The sequence below is a fragment of the Lolium perenne genome, chromosome 1, assembly GCF_019359855.2.
Source record: "Lolium perenne isolate Kyuss_39 chromosome 1, Kyuss_2.0, whole genome shotgun sequence".
NCBI lineage: Eukaryota > Viridiplantae > Streptophyta > Magnoliopsida > Poales > Poaceae > Lolium > Lolium perenne.
The window spans coordinates 256,261,542-256,283,483 of NC_067244.2; the positions used below are offsets into that span (position 1 = coordinate 256,261,542).

At 43.9% G+C, this 21,942-nt stretch overlaps 2 protein-coding genes across 5 annotated transcripts; one reads left to right on the top strand and one right to left on the bottom strand.

Annotated features, from left to right (window-relative positions):
* Window positions 1-10,783: 10,783 nt before the first annotated feature.
* Window positions 10,784-12,896, top strand: LOC127327726 (F-box/FBD/LRR-repeat protein At5g22660). Its single transcript, XM_051354520.1, has 3 exons — window positions 10,784-11,931; window positions 12,012-12,155; window positions 12,275-12,896. Exons 1-3 carry the CDS (start codon window positions 10,843-10,845, stop codon window positions 12,599-12,601), a joined length of 1,560 nt encoding a protein of 519 aa, XP_051210480.1. The 5' UTR covers window positions 10,784-10,842; the 3' UTR covers window positions 12,602-12,896.
* Window positions 12,897-15,776: 2,880 nt separating this feature from the next.
* Window positions 15,777-21,841, bottom strand: LOC127327727 (pentatricopeptide repeat-containing protein At5g39680-like). Of its 4 annotated transcripts, none has more exons than XM_051354522.2 (3): window positions 19,693-21,841; window positions 18,578-18,730; window positions 18,227-18,497 (listed from the first exon to the last, which is right to left on the bottom strand). In XM_051354522.2, the coding sequence occupies exon 1, from the start codon at window positions 21,823-21,825 to the stop codon at window positions 19,777-19,779; it is 2,049 nt and encodes a 682-aa protein (XP_051210482.1). In that variant the 5' UTR covers window positions 21,826-21,841; the 3' UTR covers window positions 18,227-18,497; window positions 18,578-18,730; window positions 19,693-19,776. The 4 variants fall into 4 exon arrangements, with proteins under 4 accessions (XP_051210484.1, XP_051210482.1, XP_051210483.1 ...); XM_051354523.2 differs by having other exon boundaries at window positions 18,578-19,256; XM_051354524.2 differs by lacking the exon at window positions 18,227-18,497 and adding an exon at window positions 15,777-17,032 and having other exon boundaries at window positions 18,578-21,841.
* Between the last annotated feature and the right edge of the window lie 101 nt (window positions 21,842-21,942).

The following is a 21,942-nucleotide window of genomic DNA, read 5'->3' on the forward strand; positions in this document are numbered from 1 at the left end:
CTGAATGGGTGGCGAGGGGATTTCGTGGGGAGAACCGGAGAAGACGAGACACGTGGGTGAGGATAAGGAACGAGTGGACGAGAGGTAATTTTGGCCCAAATTACCCCCGGCGCTTACGAGCTGTGTTGGCCTGCGGTAAGGCCCATCAACCCCGGCGTCAATGAGCTGCATTCGCCAGCGATAACGCCAAACCCAACGGTGGTCTTGCAGCCCAACACAACGCCGGCGCCTTCGTACCGAATTCGCCGGCGATAATGCAGGTACCCCCGGCGTTTTCCGTTCAAGCTTGCCGGCGGTAAGCTGAGGTGTCCCTGGAAGGCCTTACCGCCGGCATCTTTAAATCGTACTCGCCGGTGGTAAGAAGTGCGGCTATAAGCCTTTTCCTAGTAGTGCTCGACACGATACGATCCTTCCTTCTCGACGCGAAAGTGAAACCTTCCGAACGTCATCTCCATGGGCTCCGCCAGATACGCATATGCATCCAAACGGGAGGGTGGGTGAGGAACAAAATCGACAAGACCAGCAGCGATCTGTTTACCTCGATCCATTGTGTTGCTTGCGGTTGACGATGTCGAAGATCTTGAGCGTGCCATCGAGATCAGCTCCTTACGCCTCTAGTTTCCACAGACGGCGCCAATTGACAAGGTATCAACTTGTCAATGCCTATGGATTGTAGGCTAGGGTTTAGTTGGAAGTAGAGGGTAAGTAGATCTCGAAGGTTTCAGCCGAAAAGTACTCGACGAATATGAAAACTAGGGTTTGCAGACAATGATTCGATTGATTCTTCGTCCCTCGACTCCCCCTTTATATAGGAGGTGGAGCCGAGGGATTCGTGCTATACAAGTTTACAGAGTCCGGGACGGTTTCTAACTCATCCCGCCAGATTACAAACAACACTTCCTATTACAACTATCTTTCCTTAGTAAATCTTGGGCTCCCGAATCTTCTTATTCTTCGGGTATTGGGCCTCCAGTAAACCCCGGGTACCATCTTCGGCAGGCCCATTTGGGATGCCCATGTCAGTCGGCGTGGCCGGAGGAGTCGCGGCCTCCCCTGTGCGAGCGCCGACTCGCGGAGCTAGATTGCGAGCCCGTCCCACAAAGTGAGCTCGTTGAGCTCGTCGAGCTCGCTATTGCCCAGTGCCATGGCAATGGCCTCGTCCTCGGTAATGTCTGGCGGCTAGGTCTCCGGATCCCACGCCGGTCCGCTGTCGTCATGGTCGTAGTCTGCGCGCTCCGGCTGCTCGTCCTTGTCCCCATCCTCCTCCTGGCAGGTTTGCGTCCGGCCATGGCACCGGCCGGTTTTCCTCCTAAAGGCGGCGCGCGAGCTCGATACGGACGTACCGCCTGACCCGTGGCTTCTTGCCGGACCGCGAGCCGCTAGCCTCGTGGTCGTTCTTGGTCTTGCGGAACGGCTAGCATTTCTTCCCCATGGCGTCGGTCGGGTGGATAAGGTGGGATGTGGCAATGGTGTGGTCAGGGAAATGGGCGCCGACAGCGTTCCTTTAAGAGGCTCGGACGCCATACCGCCTTCAATGTCCTACCAGTGCGACGCCGCCCAGCAGCGCACGCACGGAATCCGAGGCACGCCATTAACACGGCCCTGGAAAGCTGTCATCGCGCGTAAGTAATACCGCGGAAGACGAAACATCTATGCCCCTACCAGGCGGGCCCGAGCGAGGACCGGGCGGAGCATCCGCAGAGACGCAAACCTGACGTCACTATGCGTCGCCCCGCTGGAGGTGGTGCCAGACGCATTTTCGGCCCGGCGGACGCAAACGGTCGCTCAGCGTTCGTTTACATCGCCCCGTTGGTGGAGATACCCTGAGTGGGAGATACCCTGAGTACGACTGCAGACTACTGTATGTTGGTTTCTCTGTTCAATATGATTCGATTAGCCAGTTATTATCTAATTGCAGTGGTTTTACATTTCATTTTGTTTGGTAAACATGTGAGGCTTTTACGCTGGTGATAATTAGGAGTTGGATGCGGTTGGGAGATGAGTCCAAATAGAATTGGAGAACGGAGAACGCATACGCATCGGTCCAAATATACGGGTGCAGGGCGTACCGCATATATGTCAAAAGCCACCAACTAAACCAGATTATCGGAAGATGGAAGCGGCGGCGGTGACACTCCCGGAGGACCTTATCCGCGAGATCCTGGTACGCCTGGATGACGCCGCAGCACTCTTCCGTTGCGCCACGACGTGCAAAACGTGGTGTATACTCGTGATCGATCGTTCCTTTCTCCGTCGCCGCTGGCCGCCGGAGGATGAGCCGGCCGACCCACCATCCACTTTCAACATAGATTGGCCGTCGTTTTTCATGTCTCGGCTGAATAAAATGACGGCAAGGCCAGAGGATGCGTATGCAAACGGTCGATCGAGCGCAGTTTGACCGCTGAGAATTACTGTATCTGCGAGTCCTTTCTTTGTGAGGGAAATTTATGTACACTACGAGGGTTTGGTATCAGCTCGCAAATGACGTATCTACTAGGTTAGCATCCTGTTGTTTTGTGAACTAGCAAGGTGGCCCTCGCAATGAAAAGGGCACCACCACCTTTAGTTTTTCTTTAAAAAAATATAAGAGCATCATCTTTAGTGTGTTAAAACTTACCACTATTATTATATATATATAGGTTGGCCAAAAAGTAAGAATTTTAAATAATTTTACTTTTTCTGATATTTTTACCTCCCAATCCTTCATTTGTTGTAAAAATATACAAATTTTTCATGTTGCTGTAAAATGATAGACACATGGACAATATACAATCTGCAACTTTGAACATTGGTTCAGTTATTATGAAGGAAATAATGATATACCTTCTATCTCAAATTAATCTATGTTACATTTTATTTCATGTTTTAATAATATATTTTACACATCAATAACAACAACATATCTTTATTTTCCAATGGATGCAATATTATGTTTAAATAACACACTCTTCAATCCAATCTGCACTCATGCTCACTTGATTTGTCAGATCTTGTAACATAATTCTCACGTCTTAATTGGTCGCCGTGTTTTCTACATGATTGCAAATTCTAATGGCATGTCGTGTTAAGTTTTATTAAGGAAAAGAGACCAACAAAAATTCCTCGCAAAAAATATAGAAATTTTAAAAGTAGTGTATCTAATCATATCATAGGAAAACCACAAGAACTCCTTTCACATGAATATTTTTTGAATGTTTATACTCAAAGAACTTAACAATCTAGATCCATGGGAAATTTCTATGGCTTGCAATGATATAAAGCTCACCAGAGACAAAGAAAATAGATGACACTCGGAAAGCAAATATCATGTTTTTTAAAGGCGTTGCATATTACTCATCAAAGAACAAGGTTCATACAAACAGTTGTACACGGTTCGGACACATCCGTCTCCCATGCACCAGACCCTTACAAAGCCTTTTTCTACCAACTTTTGCCAGTTCATGCGCCAACGAGTTTGCTTCCCTGTTGACATGAGCAATAGTGATTGACCTACCATCAGGCTTTAGCATGTTGAACTACCAACCCAGAATGCTGGCCTCCGACCTGTACACTCCCCCTGGCTCTCTTAAGTAAGGAGAGACAGTCAATTTTAACTTTTATGTTTCCCTGAGTATGCTGAACCACAAGCTTTAGACCCTCCAGGCAGACCAACGCATCGCAGCATTCAGCAGAAGTGGCACGGCGAATAAAATCCCAGGCGGAGAAAATTATTTCACCCCTATCATTTCTGGCGACCGCACCCCACAAACCATCCAGAGAGTTTGCAGAGAAGCAAGCGTGGACGTTTACCTTAACCTCCCCTATCTCCGGTGGTATTCAAAGATGTTGCTTCTCATTTTGTTCTTCCATGTTTTTTCTAGTTCTTTGAGTGTACATTGGTCCTTTTTCCAGTTTGCCCTCCATCAATCCTAAACATGGTGTTTAGGTAATTATCAACGTATATAGCAGAGTGTTTTATGCTACCATCACCCTTTCAGAAGCAAATATCACGTTGTTAGACTGGCATCCATATTTGTTGAACATATCCCAAGGTATTGCATCCAAATGGTTGCATCCGGTCCAGAGATACACACTCCACATGATTACAACTTACAACTTGAATCATTGGTTGTGATCTGTAGACCTAGGACCAAAAGACCACATACTTATCTAGTAGTAGGTATTCGAATAGCCTGCAAAATATTAAATAAAATATTGTCTTGCTAAAAACAACACCATAAATCCTGACATAAAACACATACTACCTCCCAGATCTTATCCTTAAAAGTTGCTTACTAACATTACATGAATCCCAATATCAAAGGTCTGAGTGCAAATAAACCTAAATAACCACCACTCAACTAGCGAGGGGCGCCACTTATACGGACCCATACATCAAGCCAAATCCCCACTGAACTCCACCTTTGTTCGACCACTCTTAAGGTTTGATAACTTTGACCTTACCAAATCTCATATCATCGTCGATCGGTCATCGTTTCTCTACACCACGCCCACCGCAAAAACAACATGATGTTTCTTAAAATTGAAGGAAATTTGAGTAATCATAAGTGGAAAGACCTTGGTGTTACCAAATGGACAATTACAGAACAACTAGAGAAGACAATACAGAAATATAATGCATATATACATATAGAGCACATAATGTTTTATAACAATAATAAACATATAAGAAATATAATGATTTATGTGGAGTACTTATTTTTATTTTCATTATGCAGTTCATCGTATGGTCTATTTATGCTCAAATTCGTGGAATATTTGTACGGACATGCACTATACTATCCAATTACATTAAATATCTATTTTGTTTGATAAACATATATAGTTGGTGCCATTTTTTGTTATATTTGCTAATATTTGTTGGTGAAGCCCTGGTGAAAGAGCATGTCCTCTGTAAGAATTTTGTGTGTTTATTGACAACACTAGAATATAACATCGCCGTGTGTGTAGTCTCTCATATGCTTGTAGGTACACGGTATACTCATGACCCACTCGAGTTTTGGAAGAGCAAGATCATAGCTAGTTTAGTGTGATAGACTTTTCTGTTACTTGTGTGCGTGTCTTGTTGTAACAACTGGAGGAGTTTCATGGTGCTGAGGAGATCATATGAATCCCACTTGACCGGTAGTACCGCTACCGTCTCTAGCACCAAGTACACTTCAGCTGGAACTGCAGCTGCGGCGGCTCTCCCGTATAGCCGGTACTACCACTTGCAGTACCGCTGCCGATATCGCACGTTAGAGAAAATCCCCCTAGATCCCTAGCGGTACTTGTGCAGTACCTGCACCGAAAGTACCGCTCAAAGTCACTTGTCAAGTGACTCGCGGTACTGCTGACTGAAGTACCGGTGTACCGCTTGTATTCTTAAGTTGCGGAAGTTCCGCCCCTAGTACCGCTTGGGTACCGTGAGGTCAACTAGTAAGCATTTTCATGATGCCGGCACCTCAAGCGGTACTGGGACCGGAAGTACCGGTTGTGCGGGACTTGCCTAGTTTGGAGGGGTAACAGTAACACGTAAGCGGTAGTACTGCCAACCAGGGCGGTAGTACCGGTCCGGCGGGATGAGCTGATATGTTGGTCCTGAATGACCCTATATAAGAGGTGTCTTCTTCCCCAGCTCGCCTAAGCACCTTGACACTCTCTCTCCTCCATTGTTGCAGAGCTCAAATCTTGAGGATCTCCCTCCCCATCCAACCAATAAAGCTCATACTTTGAGAAGTGGTGGAGGAGTACCCGATCTATCATCTCACCAAGAAAGATCCACCCAATCCCACTGAATCCTTTGTGGATCTTGTAGTTAGGGTTCCTCTTGTGGAACCCCTTGGAGATGAGCTCCTACGGAGGCTAGCTTGGGTTTTCCTAGTCCCATAGGGTGTTGGGAGCCTCCGATGTTGTGAAGCTCGCCCCAATCTTGTGTGAAGGAATAGCCGCCTCGACCGGCCTTGTTAGTGGAGAAAAGGGAACTCATTTGTGGGGTTTCCTTGAGGAAGACGGTGAGGCATGTGTGGCCGTTGGACCTTTGTGGTCCACACCTTCTCAACGCAAACGTACTCCCTCTTGTGGGAGGAACTGCGGTGAAACAAATCCTCGTCTCTGCGTTTCCGCCCGGTTGTCCCATTCTCTCATACTTGTTCATCTTCTTGTATTGCTATTTGTGTTACATGTTGTGTTGCATTGCATCATTCTAGGTCCACCTTTACTATCAAGTTACCACCTTTACTTCCGCCTTGCTAAAAACCGAAAAAGAACTAAATACTGTGTAGCGCCATTCACCCCCCCCCCCCTCTTGTCGCTACGGTACATTCACCAGGGAATTATTACATCTTTTAGATAGAAGTTTGCTGCCATACTATTATGTTGGAAAAGAAACACAGCGCCACCGACCATAGTGTTTGAAGCAAATGATGGCAGTGAGATAGATCCAAATGATGTTATAATGTCAGGCGGCCCATTTGATCAAATTCAATAAAAATAATTGAACTGAAAAGAAATATTAATCTCCGATGTTTGTCCTTTCTAAGTTGAGCCTACATGAGTTAGCAGGTGGACTTTGTAACTAAATCAAATCAATCAATTCTACAGAAACTTTAGAGTAAGTATTTCTTATAATTTCATATTTTAGTAAATTAATATAGTTGACAAGATAATTTTTTACTTTATTTATGATAGTGATTTACAACAAAGTCGGTACAAAGCTCTGAGCTATATCATATTAGCTTGATTCTCAAAACACTACAAGAAATTCTAAAACATCCAAACTGTGAAATAAAACAGGGGCTTAATATAAAAGCATTATCTTGACAAGTAACTCTGAGTATGCTCTTACACTCACTATATATTTTTATGTCTACATATACTAATTTGTTTTATCAACTTTCTAAACATTTATTTTATGATATTCTACATGCACGATTACTGATTTTGGACAACATCCAAACTACCGAAAGAAGTTAGCAAGAGGCATATTCCATTCATAGCTAACCTAGTATCAAATATATTGTTTCATCATGGAAATCGGCAAGGCCACATCCCTATATGTTTCAGTACAATTACTATTTTTATAAAACTAATATCAAGCCTATTTTAGATTCATATTCCAATTATTTTATTCATACTAGACAAATATACCAAAATTGCCTATATTTTGGACCTTACTCTTATTGAGCTCATCTGCCAATGCAACCCCACACACAAAATATATGTTCACAAACTTCTATGGATTGGTGAATAACAAAAGCCATGTCAAAGGAAGGCCTTGGGTTTTCATGGAACAAGAATATTTTCCTATACTTATTTTTGTCAAACCATGATCTTAGAAAAATATTTTCTTTTCAACAAATCCATTGCTGAGATCTTTAAACTTTAATTCTAAGGAGAAAATTTGTATGTCTTAACAAATTCAGAAATCTGTATGAGTTATAGTGTTTAGATCCCTCTGTGTGTTTTTACTCTTCATATATTTTTAATATCCGTAAATATCTTGATGGAGATCTCTAAAGCCAACACAACAAGAAATATATTAATAGAAATTTCTAGAGTATAATCAGGTATATGGGAATACATCAAGCAAATCCCGACTGAACTCCACCTTTGTTCGACCACTCTTAAGGTTTGATAACTCCTACCTTACCAATTCTCATATCCTTGTAAGTTCAAGTTTGGAATCAAAATATATCACCTAAGATTTGAACATCCCACGAAGTCACTTAGAATCAACCACTCAAACTTGTTCACCAGAAAAGCCACACATGTTACCATCAATAATAAAGACAATTCTTGTTTTTCGCACTGTTATGCCTCGGTCTGTGCGTGCCCGATTTAGGCACGCCGTTATGCTTTGGTCCAACCACCTACAAATAAGTGTCGGTCTAGCTTTTGTCATAAATCAAATATTGTGAAGTTTGATCAACTTCATGGAAAAGGTAAAAATATTTGTGGCACCAATTTTAGTATCACTAGATCCACCTTGACACGTAGTTTCATATTATACGTATTTCATGTCATATATGTTGCTACTCTTTTCAATTAAATTGGTCAAAAAATCTAACTAAGGAGAAAGCTAGAAATACACTTATTTGAGAACATAGGGAGTAAGGTCAACAAACTCCCAAGGTCTTAACTCTATTGAAGGTTAGCTGCAAGCTACGTGTTCGGTCGAGATCATGGCGCGCCAGGTTCGTCAGACGCACCAGAGCAATATGAAGGTGCATGCAGGAAGACGCCGTATTGCTATAACACAAAAGGCCCATAAGCACCTAGAAGAAAAGATGATTTCCTCCTGCTGCACGGTTGTGCAGTGAAGTGTATGCTCTCGACGTAAACTGCCATTCATGGTGGGGGCAGTGACCATACCGCCAGTGATGGCAAGGAGATACTCAACCAATCCAATCATAGGTGTGTATGGGATAAGTTGGTTGGATATCAGTTTTTCCTCTCGGGAAGTAGAAAGACACTGGCATGAGTAGGGCGCGGGTGCCATCATCACAGGGCGATCTTTGATTGGCCCATAATTAACCCGTGGTAAAGTCAGTAGCACGATCTCTAGGTCGACGCGATAGTGGAGGTCCCAAGAGCCCGCCTGGTGCTCTCGCAGCACCCACATGTCGAAGAACTCCTGGTCTTCGAATAGGATAATGACGATGATTTCATGGAAGATGCAGAGCAGCTTGCCAAGCTCCATGATGCAGCATTTACCCATGGCGAGTTTGTTGACATGGTGCCCGGGTTGTACACTCTCAAACATTCGTTGGCTATCGAGAAGGATAGGTTGAGCCTTTCTCGGGTTATATGCTCATGTCTTCATGTGGCTCAGAGACCTAGTACACATACCCATGTACAAAGACGTGCTCGAGGGTGTCTACCCAACAATGTGGCACAAGGCCGCCCGATGGCGGCTGCTAGTAACCAGTGGTGTCTGATATGTATACCTCGCACCCGGGAGGGAGCTTCTAACCACGGTAATAGAGATGCACCACCTTGTGTCGCATGACACATGTTGAAATATACAAACTAGTACAGTACATGAACATATCACATCTAATCCGGTTGATAAAACAAGAAACTCTTGCAATATCTTGTAGAGAAAGGGCATGATCGCACATGCGCAGCCGGTGCAGCCACGTTGCTCGAGGTTTTCGCCCATGTCGCGAATAAATTGTGGATGCATAAGCTATAGAATGTTATTTATTTAGGTATACTTGCAAATTAAGATCTATGATTGTGCAACACTGGTAATGCCAAACTTTTTGGGAATCAGAGGCAATATTTGAATCATGTAAACTATGAAAATGCCAAGATCCCCCCACCCACTAAAATAATTCTTGACTTCAAACACATGTTTCTTTCTTATAAACCCAATAGGATAAATATTTTGAATAAGTTGAGTCTGATAATATAATAATATATCTGACAAAAGTTATATTAAAAAATACAAATGTCAAGGATCTTATCCTAACCTGTATGGTTTCCGCTTTTGTTTTTGCTAGGAGCACTCAGCACTTGTTGGGCCGCACACTATTTTGAAAGGACTACGTTGTTGAGATATCAGTGCAGTGCAGCATTTGCGCATGGCGAATTTGTTGACATCGAGTGGGGGTTGTACAGTCTCAAACACCTCGTCGGATATCGAGAAGGACAGGTTTAGCCTTTCTCGGGTTATATGCTCATGTCTTCATCCGGCTCAGAGACCTAGTACACATACCCATGTACAAAGACGTGCTCGAGGGTGTCTACCCAAAAATGTGGCACAGGGCCGCCCGCCGGTGGCTACTAGTAACAAGTGGTGTCTGACATGTAGACCTCGCACCCGGGAGGGAGCTTCTAACCACGGTAATAGAGATGCACCAGCTTGTGTCACGCGACGCTTGTTGAATATGTGATAGGTTTATCATATGAATTAATCCAAATAAATAGTAGAATTCGCATGCTCATAAGCACATGAAATAAATGAAATATACAAACTAGTACAGTACATGAACATATCACATCTAATCTGGTTGATAAAACAAGAAACTCTTGCAATATCTTGTAGAGAAAGGGCATGATCGCACCTGCGCAGCCACATTTTCACACATGTCGTGAATAAATTGTGGATGCATAAGCTATGGAATGTTATCTATTTAGGTACACTTGCAAATTAAGATCTATGATTGTGCAACACTGATAATGCCAAACTTTTTAGGAATCAGAGGCAATATTTGAATCATGTAAACTATGAAAATGCTAAGATCTTTACCACCCCCCCCCCCCCCCCCCCCCACACACACACACACCTACTAAAATAGTTCTTAACTTCAAACACATGTTTCTTTCTTATAAACCCATTAGGATAAATATTTTGAATAAGTTGAGTCTGATAATATAATAATATATCTGACAAAAGTTATATTCGAAAATACAAATGGTCAAGGATCTTATCCTAACCTGTATCCTGTGAAAGCTACCCTCACCACATGAGCTACTGTGAACAAATCTGGGATGTTTACTAGGTCTTCTTCGGGAAAGTTTGCTTAGTTCGACTTGCATCTCTCCTGGATTGACATTGGACACCCAACAACATTTGGTCATACAATTTAGCTATATTACTTAATGATGAATTTTTTGAACTAGTGACGACACAAGCGAAACGCACATATCCACTAATTAAACTGAACATACTCCATGATTTCCACTTTTGCTTTTGCGGGGAGCACTCAGCATTTGTTGGGCCGCGCACTATTTTGTAGAGATATCAGTGGGCTACGAGCGACCGATTTCGAAGATTTAGGCCCACCTTGGCTTCTTCTCCACTCCACGGACAACACGCGCCGCTCATTCCCCACGGCGGCGCTTCCGGCGGCGGCGATGGACAGCAGGCTGTTGCCCGTTCCTACAGATTCCGAAATCGCGGCCGAGTTCCGGCGCCAAGGCCTTGTCCCGGGCGATGTAGAAGGCCTCTTCCGGCGGGCGGCAGCTTCGTCGTCCATTGACACCCTAGGGCCGCTCGCGCCGGTGACGGCGTTGGTGGCGGACTTGCTGAACAACCACCCGGACAAGGCGGAAGTGCTCTTCCTCTTCGCCCGCTTGTTCAGCACGCCCAACTACGCCTTCCTCGACCCGCCCGTCTCCCCCGCCGCTCGCTTCTTCGCCCTCCCGCCGGACGACGCAGCCGACCGCGTCAGCCGTCTCCCCGACGCGCTCCTCGGCGACATCGTGTCCCGCCTCCCCGTCAAGGACGCTGCGCGTACGGTTGTCCTCTCCCGCCGCTGGCGTGGGGTCTGGCGCTCCGCCCCGCTCGTCCTCGTCGACGCCGACCTCGTCCCGGACACCTCCGTTCTGTCCAGCGTCGTCGCCGCGCACCCGGGGCCAATCCGTTGCGTCCACCTCACCAACAGCTGCACGGTGGAGTTCCATGGCCTGCTCAAGCACTGTGTCGAGCACCTCGCCGACAAGGGCATCCAGGAACTCGTCCTCGTCAACCGCCGCTGGCCGCTCGACTTCGCTCTCCCCGCCACCTTCTTAGGCATGGCCACCCTCACCCGGCTCTACCTCGCCCTCTGGAAGTTCCCCTGCACGGTCGGCCTCCCTTCCGCCACTTGTTTCCCGAACCTCCGTGAGCTGGAGCTCTGCACCGTCCTCATGGAGGGCAGGGATTTGGACTTCATCCTCGACAGGAGCCCCGTGCTGGAGAATCTCTGTATCCAGGGCAATCTGTTAAAGTTTCACCTCCGCCTTGTTAGCCAAAGCATCCAGTGCGTGCGGCTCCTCGGGTGCTTCGTTCAAGAAATCTTCGTGGTGCACGCCCCAAGACTTGAGCAGCTCATCCATTCGGAAGCTTGGATCCCTGGTGGCAACTGCTCCAAGATCAAGATTGGCCATGCCCCCAAGCTTCAGCTGTTGGGATCTTTGCATCCAAGAAATCATGTACTAGAGCTCGGCAACACCGTCATCAAGGTGACTGCTCTTTCATTCTTCTCAATCCTACATATGATCTTTCTTGCCTTAATTGGTTGCACTGTGACCTGCAAATGCAGGCTAGGACAAGGGTGAGCCCAAGCACCATGGTACCAACTGTAACATTCCTGGGTATGGAAGTGCATTTCGGAGTCCGCAATGATCTCAAGATGATCCCTAGTGTCCTCAGATGTTTTCCAAATGTTACGGCGCTCCACATCAGGGTGAATCCACCAACGCTTCTCTTGGCATTTGTTTACACCATAATGTAATAGCATCACATTTCTAATTGCGATCAATAGCTAATGAACTCCATGTGCATTTTACTTGATTGCATTTTCAGTCCGGGAAAACTGATCAATCCACTGGCAAGCTCAACCTAAACTTCTGGTATGATTCTGGTGCCATTGAATGCATCCACTGGAGCATCAAACGGCTCGATTTCTATGACTTCCAAGGCGGTCGAAGTGAGCTGGCATTCCTCAAATTTTTCTTTGAGACCGCATTTGTGCTGGAGGAGGTGGTGATTCAGTTGGCCACTAGTTTCACTTCCATTGAAGAGGTGCATTCCAAATTGGAGAGCCTAGGGTCCATCCAACTGGCCAGTGAAGCCTGCTCAGTTCTGGTCACTGGCTGTCCTGGTTCTGATCAAGAGTGGAGGTTACATTAAGAGCTTCAAGAGAGGTTCTGAATTTTCTCTTTGCGACCCTTTTGCTAACTACCATGTTGCTGCACTATGTGCATGCAAGCCACCGTTTGAGATTTATTTACAGGGTTTGAAGATTCCTCCCACCTCTGTGTTCTACTAGCATAATTAGCTTAAGTATTGTAGTACAATTATTGGTATGCACAAGTATGACTTTTGCAATTATCTTTTTTTTTTCTAGCAATTACGGACCACTGTACTTGTGTTCCATGTGATTTCCTTAGCTAGCTATGATCTGCCAATTATTTTTTGCTAAACAGATCAGATTATGCTGGTGAGAATTAGTGATGTCTGAGCTAATTCATGTTCCGTGTATTGTCATATGAACCTCTCTATCTGTTACACGGATAATTATTTCCATTTGGCAGAAGATTTTTGGTGCTTTCAGATTGTGCAGTTGTGTGCATTCTGATTCATTTGCATAGGTATGCATAGGCAACATTTGTGGCAGCTGTTTATGGTTTATATTGTTCTTCGGTTGTGAAATTCATATCTTGATATGGAAGCTAATTTGATTATTTCACCAGGCGCTAAGGACATCATAATTATGACGTGTAGCATCTTTGACCAGTTGGTTTTAAATGCTAGCCCCCTACCATTTGTGCTCTGGGGTCTTCTGTAAACAAGGATGAGTAGTTGCTGTTCAAAACTAACATTCTAGGGTTTGCATGTTGTCTCATATGCTATGGCATCTCAAGTCTTGCATCAATCCTGTGAGTTTAATTAGGACAAGAATCCTGGAGTTCGAAGTATTCCAAAGGGGGCTTGGTCCTTTTGTCGGCATGGTATTTTGTAGATCGAAATTGCTCTTATGCTATGAATTGTGAGGCACGCATTATTGTCGTGGTCAAGATGTAGTTGCTAAATTTAGAGTCAGACATAGCATGCAATTTCTTTACTCGATTTTTAATTTTTTGAGTCAGCTAATTTGTGTAGGAACTGAATGCATTGGCAATCTGGGTTGAACCTTTGCACATGAACCTGACAAGTGCAGGGAGATCAACAGAGTAGTCAAATTATGAACAAAAATTATGGGAAATTGTTGAGGATCCATATTCGTATCACTATACTAGTCCATATCTTGTTGTAAGATTAAGGAATCATGTCAATCAGTGGTACTTCTATTTGGATACAACAAATCTGTATTCAATAGAGCAGTCGTATGCTTATTTTGTCAACATGTTTGCATGGATTTCAGTGCCTGCAGAGTAGTTTGTGCTTATTCCCTACCCTGATTCACTGTATTTTGTAAATCAAAAAGACCTGGTTCTTATGTGTTTTGATGTATTTTCGAGCTCAAGATTCCCTGGGCAGAGATTTACTTGCATGTCATGTGGGCGCAGAGATGCTACCTTTTATTATTGTAGTCTATCTCTATTTTGTGTTTATTTTAAAATATCTTTACCATATTATCTCCACTGTATTTTTGGCATGCAACATTAGCTACACAGGTGTTAGACTGTTAGTTAACTTTGCTGCACCAGTAGGAATGAAGGAAAATCACATTTAATTTTCTGCACAAGTGGTGTTTTACAGAGACATTGCTAAGTGACTAAAGCTTGGAACATTTCATATGCTTATTGACAAAATACATCAAAGATCCATGGATTAAAGTTATCTTTCAACATCACATTGTTCCTTCACCCCTGCTAACATTTTTTTCTTATTATGCTATACATGACAACAAGTTTGTTATTTTCCCTTTGGTCAGCAAGATTTCTTATGGATCATTATAGAGAACCTATTTTCATGGTGCCGGGATTATTGGTTGATACCGATGAATCCTACCCCAGACACGTAATTATTCTCAAGTTATTCCACTCACATAGTTTCTAGTGATGCGTTCCAGATTTTCTAACAACCATTTTTATTTGGTTTTGAACAGAATGTTGCTGCAACAGTAAACTTTCTCTGCTGTTTTGTGTTTGAATCCAATTCTTTTTTTTTTCCGAACCTTGCATTTGAATCCAATTGTTTCATTGAAAAGTTTGTGGGAGATGGGATACTCAAATATGCATATTCTTTGCTTGATGCCATGGCTGCTGTATATTCGTAAATATAGCAGACTTATCTTTGTGTTCCTCCATAATGGTCTGTTTCTTCTATTTGCAAAAATAGCCTTCTGCTTTATGCTACCCATGGCGCTATTCCCCCTTATTTTAGAAGTACGTTCTCTTTCTTTGTTTAATTTTTTGCTTGCACCCTAACATCTCATCTCATTCAAAATCCTTTATTTTGCTTTGTGATGGGTCTAATAGCATTTCTAGATTTAAGGAGAAACATTAATGTTTAATCATGTTGCCGCACTTGATGTTCAAATTGCCATTTTTTAATGTGCCAAAGGGTGTTACCAGTTTACTTATCTAATGAAGTAAGCGTCGGTGTCCATTGCAGAGGTGAGAAGAAGCCTGGACCAAAGAGTTGTAATTCTGGTGCAGTGGTTACTTGTTATTAGGTGGCTAAGAACAAAATTCAGGAACTCTAGTCCCCTGTTATTTGGTACTTGTTTACCGATGGATTTTGATATGGGCCAGTGCAGCCTCCTCGTTACTGGTCACTGGTAGTTCTGATCCTGAAGGAGATTACACTGGGAGCCTCAAGAAAGAATCTGACCTGTCTGTCGGCGAACTACTGATGATAAGTTGCTCCGGAAGTCGTTATTAATGTGTTTCTCTGGCATGCACATGGAAAGACAATGTTTGAATTTTGCTTTCAGTAAAGATGTGTGCGGTCCTGTTGGCTCTTGTCGCATGCTTAGCCCTCATTCAGTGTACAAGTTAGTCGGTGCCACGTTGATGCTCGCAAGTCACGACTACCTACCATTCCGATGCAGTCGCTGTATTTTGGTTGGCGGTTTAGGGACAAAATATATGTCTGTATCTTTGTTTCAAATGATATGATTCGATTGGCTAGCTGCTACTCCATCTGTTCATGTTTAATCGACCCCACATATGTACGTACATAAGCTAACTCCTGTGCACCACTTTCGTCGATTTATTCCGAACGGAGGGAGTACCTGACTACGATGTTGTTGCATTGTATTGTGTTTGGTGAACACGTGAGGCCTCATGATGGTAAGAACTGAGACTGGATGCGGTTCCCAGAGCTAATACTCCTACTTGTATTGATCTATAAAAAGCAGCACATAACATCGATCTCAAGCTCCAGATGAAGCCCATACTAGATAAAAATCCGGTTTAAGGTCGACATTTACTAATGTCAACCAAATAAAGCCCACAAGCAGATTTCATTTGCATCTCCCTGTTTAAAGGAGGAACCAGGAACCCACCTAATCTTCGCTCGCTAACTTCAGCACTCCTTGGCACACAGGTGGAGATGATCAGCCTCTTCTGGTTCCATCAGTTGCAGGGTCAGGTGGTGATCTCCATCATTCAGAATCAACACATCACCCTGTCCACATTTCAAGGCAACCATGTAAGCTAAAAGCATGTAGCAACGAAAAACTCATATACCATGCATACAGGTCTAGGAACAATCTTTGTATATGTAAGAATAAGAGACAACCAGCAGCAAGCAAGCATTAGCAAATTTGAGTGTCATATCTCAATATTTCAACTAACTAAATCAGACACACGTCTTAATACATGAGCTCGATGATCTGAGGATTATTTAAAAACAAACTGAGGATTTGGGCATGCACTGGGCATGCATGGATACTAAATGATAAACCACGTGAAGATAATCAATTCCTATCAAGGGAAATACCAGAACAGAGAACATTACTGACAGTAGCAAATTATAAAACTCACCAGCAGCATAGTGATATACACACAAAAGATCAGCATACCACTAGCAATTAAATCGAACCCCTCCTATATCACATAGAAGGAACCAAAGCAGTACTCGTCTGTGTTACAAACTTACAACTGTTAGAGTTGTATAGTCTCTTTTCCTATATTCCCCAGTGTATGAGGGGCTTACCTGCACATTGTCTCACATGTACATGTACTGGCATATGGCCCTCTCTGAATACTAGTTGCCATTCTCCAACATGGTATCAGAGCTTAGGTTTAGCTCCTCTTGCACGTAGCAACTCCGTGCTGCCGCCGACGATCTTGCCGGTGAGCTTTTCGGACATCTTGGCCTTCTTCCTCTTCTTCTCCGGCCGTCCCTGTTAGTCTCTAACAACAACCAAATCCTAGAAAGTATACCATCACTAGCAATTAGGATATCATCGGCTCTCGGTGGCCGAAGCACAGAACAACCATGGCTCCATATCCATGGTATCACAGAGCACCTAGAGGACAGAAGAGGAGAAGCAGAAACTCACCTAAACCAGGGATGTAGAGGAAGGCCACCGCTCGCTGCTGTTGCATGGCAGTGAGGACAGAGGTGAAAGGATGAAGTAGTCGAAGCCAATGGCAGGGCCTATAACTGCACATGAGTCCACAGCCAACGCAGCAGCAACACCGAGACTTGTCTTAAGGAAGGACACAAATTTAACTTTGAGCAAAAAAATCAATAAGATGTTGAAAAAAAAATATGGTCACATAAAAGTGGTAGTGTAGTTTCTTGCTTTCATAATACTATCCAATTTGCTTCTGCATCAACCAAATATACACTTTTGGATGATTGATCATTTGTGATATCTTACTCAATATAATATATGGTGGACATGTCGTTTTTGCACCCAGGTGCATATGTTCCTGATTTTTTAAATGCATTTTAAACCTATTTCAAAATGTTAAAAAAAATCCGGTAAAATATGTCGCGAGTACATCTTCATGTTCTATGTCCTCCTAAAGTCGTTTCACGGAAAACTGATATCTTTGGTGTCATATGTAAAAAGACAAAAATTAGTGCTAAGAAAAGGCTTTTCGTAAGACATTTCTTTATCTTTTTTACACAGGACACAAATTAAGTCGATTACTCACAAAACTTGGCGTGTGCACATAGAATGTCGATATATATTCGCCAATTTTTTTGTTCAGATTTTTTTTTGGACACATTAAAATAATTTTTACGGTGGCAGGAGCATATGCACATGGGTTCAAATGTGCATTTCTGATATATGGTTTCATATCCCTGCAAAAAGAAAAGGTTTCATACATATGCATACATAACTCGCAACATCCTATGCATAAAAAACCACCACTATCAAGAATATGATATCAAGCACATACTAAGCACAATCTGGCAAGTTAAAAGACCAAGAGTTTAACCTTGCTAAGGATCAGCTCAAGGTAATCAGAGGCGGAGTCTGCTCTGTACACTGGTAGTGTCCTGCACTAATAAAGCAGCATAGGTCGGAGGAAACACCACTTGTTTTGCTCACTTTGTTGTTACTGAACTTTTGTAACTGTACTGAGACCATATGCAAACATATGCAGCGTTCACACATATCAATTGGCAATTCAGCTACAGCAAGAACATAAGAGTCAAGCTAAAACCAACAAAGCATAACCGGGTGTAACCTGACAGACTTAACTTTACTGAAGTGAACTTTGGACTTTTTTCACAAACCTAAGGTTTCTACTAAGATGAAATCAAGTCAGGAAACTACTATTAACCACTTCAATTTAGTTACCCAATCAAGTGAAGATAAAGACAGTTTACTAACACAAAAAATTCCATGATAAAACAGCTTGCTTCTGATTTATACTTCGACTGAATTGGTTGCATCATGTTAAATTACTTGTAATATTTATCACAGAATATACATTCACACCTTTCAGTGTTAAGCTCAAAGGAGGATGGAGATAGACGAAACTAGATTCCCTGCCTCGGATCAGCAGCGCTGCTCCCTTCGCCCAGCTCCAGCTGCCCCAAAATCTGGAAGACACCCCCTCCTTGATCCGGACGGCGGCATGTGCTCGAAAACCTGAGCTTGATGAGCTCCCTGCACAACGCATTTTGCGTCAACATAGCAATAGATGTAATTGCTAGCTGTCAGTCGCGAGCAGAGCCAGATCAGAGTACCTAACAGTCCGGAAGCCGACCTTCCCGGTGGGGCCAGCATCCAAGACAAGGTCTTGCTCTTTCACCAGTGCGGCCTCCAGCGTCTTCGTGGCAGCTGCCAGGTAGACCTGAGCGGCAGGGAAGGAGAGAGCAGAGGAGTAGCGAGCAAGTGACCTGAGATGTAAATCTCTTGTCAAGATGAACACCATTCAGTTAACATAACCATGCTCAGCAGCAGCAAAATAACTCAAAAGAGATTACGCGCACAAAATGAATCAAGATCTGAAAATTTGATGCAGCATAAAATATATGTAATCTGGAGGATTGCTGAACATCAGCATGCTAGGATCAATCTGACAAAAAATAGATTACGCGCAACACTTTACTTTGTTCCCATGAAAGTGCAACAATGCATTCAGATCAACACAATCTACATTTCTAGCACAGAAGCAACATGTCAAGCTTTCAAAAAGTAAGACAGTACTGCAGCGAAGCAGTCAGCATGCATACAAATCAAGATAAGAACACTATAAACATCATGCTTGCTGGAAAACCTTCACGGATAAAAGGCCAGTTTCTGCTGAAAAACTACATGTAGAAGCAAGAAACTGTGCACAAAATGTATACATGAGCAGTCATCCTTGTGATTGCTTACTTGAACGTAGACGATAACTTCTGATAATAGGGAAACAGACCTCACCTGTGGTGGATCATGCAACAAAAGAGTTGCTGCCCCCAAGTTTTGAGATCACAGATCCAAATTGCAAGCATATTTTGCAGCCAAGTTAAGGAAGAACATTATTTGCAAAAACAAATTGACCTCTTGAACAGCTCTATGAATTCTATATAAATCTAGCCAGACACATCTATTGACAAACTTCATCATTCAATTAACATTAAGTGTGGAAAAAAATGTTACTTCTGAACTATTTTGGTATATGTTTGTAAACTAAATGTTATATACAGTATGTCTGATCCATTACTTGATCAAAGATAGTGAACAGAGACACTGTTGCTGCGGTAGCACTCACATATTTACAGGTGAATTCCTCATAAGCTCTATTTGGTCAGGCAAAAGGAGTTTTTCAGTTATGAAAATCCTTCATAGATCTACAAATTATAGTAAGACGACATACCCATGTTGATGTCCATAGCATCACGTGTGATCTGGAGCCGATTCAAGTAGCTTTGTTACCAGCTTTTGATAACCAAGATATGGATCACCAATAGTCATCACATGAGCATACTCCATCTTCTATACAATGAAAGCGAACGGTATCCCTTACAACTATTCTTCTTGCTGTCACAAGTGATATGAGTTTGATAGCAACATGGCAATCATCACATATCCTAAGATTTTTCATTATACGGATAGTTGCTCCTTCGGGACTGTGAATAAGGCCAAATGCAAGAGCCATTTTCTCGCTGTGATACATAAGGTGCTCCTCCTTTTGTTCATCCTCAACATCATGTAGGACAACCCCAAAATTTGGAACATATCCAATCACTTTAATCTGATCTATCAAGTCTTTGAGTTTTGTGGTGATCTGGTTTATCCATTGGTGATTCTTGTCCTCTGATGTGAAAACATGGACCTCACTTCCTACTTGAATCCAACTAACACCAGGCTCTTTTCTAACACCCCTCTCTCTCATCAGCTTCCGCACCTTGACAACACCATCCCATCGGTTTGCTTTTGCATACATGTTAGAAAGCAAAACATAGGTTCCTACATCACTGGGCTTCAACTGAAGGATCTGCTCTGCTACTCGATGACCAAGACCATAGTTTTTATATACCTGGCAAGAACCTAAAAGTGATCTCCATGCAACAACGTCTGCCCCGATATAATTACTCAATATGAATTGTTCCGCCTCATCTAGCCGTCCAGCTCTGCACAGCAAACCAACCATACAAGTGTAGTGCTCTTTTCCAGGTTTTATTCCCATTTCCTTCATCATAGTATTCAAGTAGTACAATCCTTCGTCTACAAGACCCAGCTGAGCACAAGCTGACAGCACCCCAACAAAGGTGACATAAGATGGGGATTCTTCAGCACCCAACATATAATGAAATACGCACATGGCTTCTCTAGCAAGACCATGATGAGCATAGCCTATTATGATGGAATTCCAAGAGACCACGTCACGGCATGGCATAGAAAGGAAGACTCTCCATGCATCCTGGATGCTGCCACTTTTGGAGTACATATTAATGAGGGCATTACAGACAGATAGAGCACCCCAATGCCCAGTTTTCATAGCAGAGGCACTAATTGCATTGCCATTTTTCAAGGCTGCAAGACCAGCACAACTGTTGAGAGCCACAGCATAAGTGAACTCATTTGGCCGGACACCTTCCATTTCCAAGTCTAAGAACAACTGCAACGCCTCTTCAAACAGCTCGTTTTGGGTATAGGCAGTCATAACAGCTGTCCAAGAAACAACATTCTTTTCCGGCAAAACCTCGAACGCAGAATGAGCATCACAGGCACAGTCACACTTCCCATACATATCAACCAGCGCGCTGCCAACATACACATTCAGCTCGAGCCTCCTCTTCAACGCTTGGGCATGCACTTGACGGCCAAGCAGCAACTCCTTGGTGCTAGCACAATGCCCAAGAACTGCGACATACGACACATGATCCCACTGCTCAACTTCTCCAACCATGCTTCTCACAATACCGACCGAAGCGTCAAACTTCCCCTTGTCAAGAAACCCATTTATCATCGAGTTGAACGCGAACGCGTTGAAACCGGATACGCTCTCGAACACCTTAACTGCATCCTCCACATGCGCGCACTGGCAGTACATATGCAGAACCGCATTGCAAACGTAGGGGTGCTCCGACAGCCCAGACTTGATAGCATGTCCGTGACACTGCCTCCCCATGTCATAGCTCCGGACATGGGCCGTCGCGGACACGGCGGTCGAGAGAACGTACTCGTTCAGGCTGAAGTCGGCCGCCCTGAGCAGAGCAAGAGCATCCCTGTGGCGGCCAGAGGAAGCGTAGCCGGACATGAGGAGGTTCCCGGAGGCCGGGTTCCGCAAGGGCATTGCGTCGAACACCTGGTGGGCAAGGCCGAGGCGGCCGCACTTGACATAGAAGGAGATGAGGTGGTTGTGCAGGATGACATCGAAATGGGTGGATCTAACCATCCGCGCGTGGATTGCCATGCCTGCGGAAACCTTGCCGGCGGCCTCCGCTGTGCGGAGCACGGCGACGGCTGCGTGCCGCAGGAGAGCGGCGCCGCCGGGGCTAGTCATGGGGAATGGAGCAAAGTGTAACGAGTAGAAAATGACAAAATACTACGAACACCCTGGACTTATATATTTTGTGGACAGGGAGGGGTCGGCCCATCTAAGGTACATGGGGCCCAAGAC

Excerpts from the sequence above, each read along its gene's own strand:
- LOC127327726 (XM_051354520.1), top strand. The coding sequence starts at position 10,843 with ATGGACAGCAGGCTGTTGCCCGTTCCTACAGATTCCGAAATCGCGGCC. Across the intron at positions 11,932-12,011 it reads TCGGCAACACCGTCATCAAG|GCTAGGACAAGGGTGAGCCC; the intron begins GTGACTGCTCTT and ends CTGCAAATGCAG. Across the intron at positions 12,156-12,274 it reads TTACGGCGCTCCACATCAGG|TCCGGGAAAACTGATCAATC; the intron begins GTGAATCCACCA and ends TTGCATTTTCAG.
- LOC127327727 (XM_051354524.2), bottom strand. The coding sequence starts at position 21,825 with ATGACTAGCCCCGGCGGCGCCGCTCTCCTGCGGCACGCAGCCGTCGCC.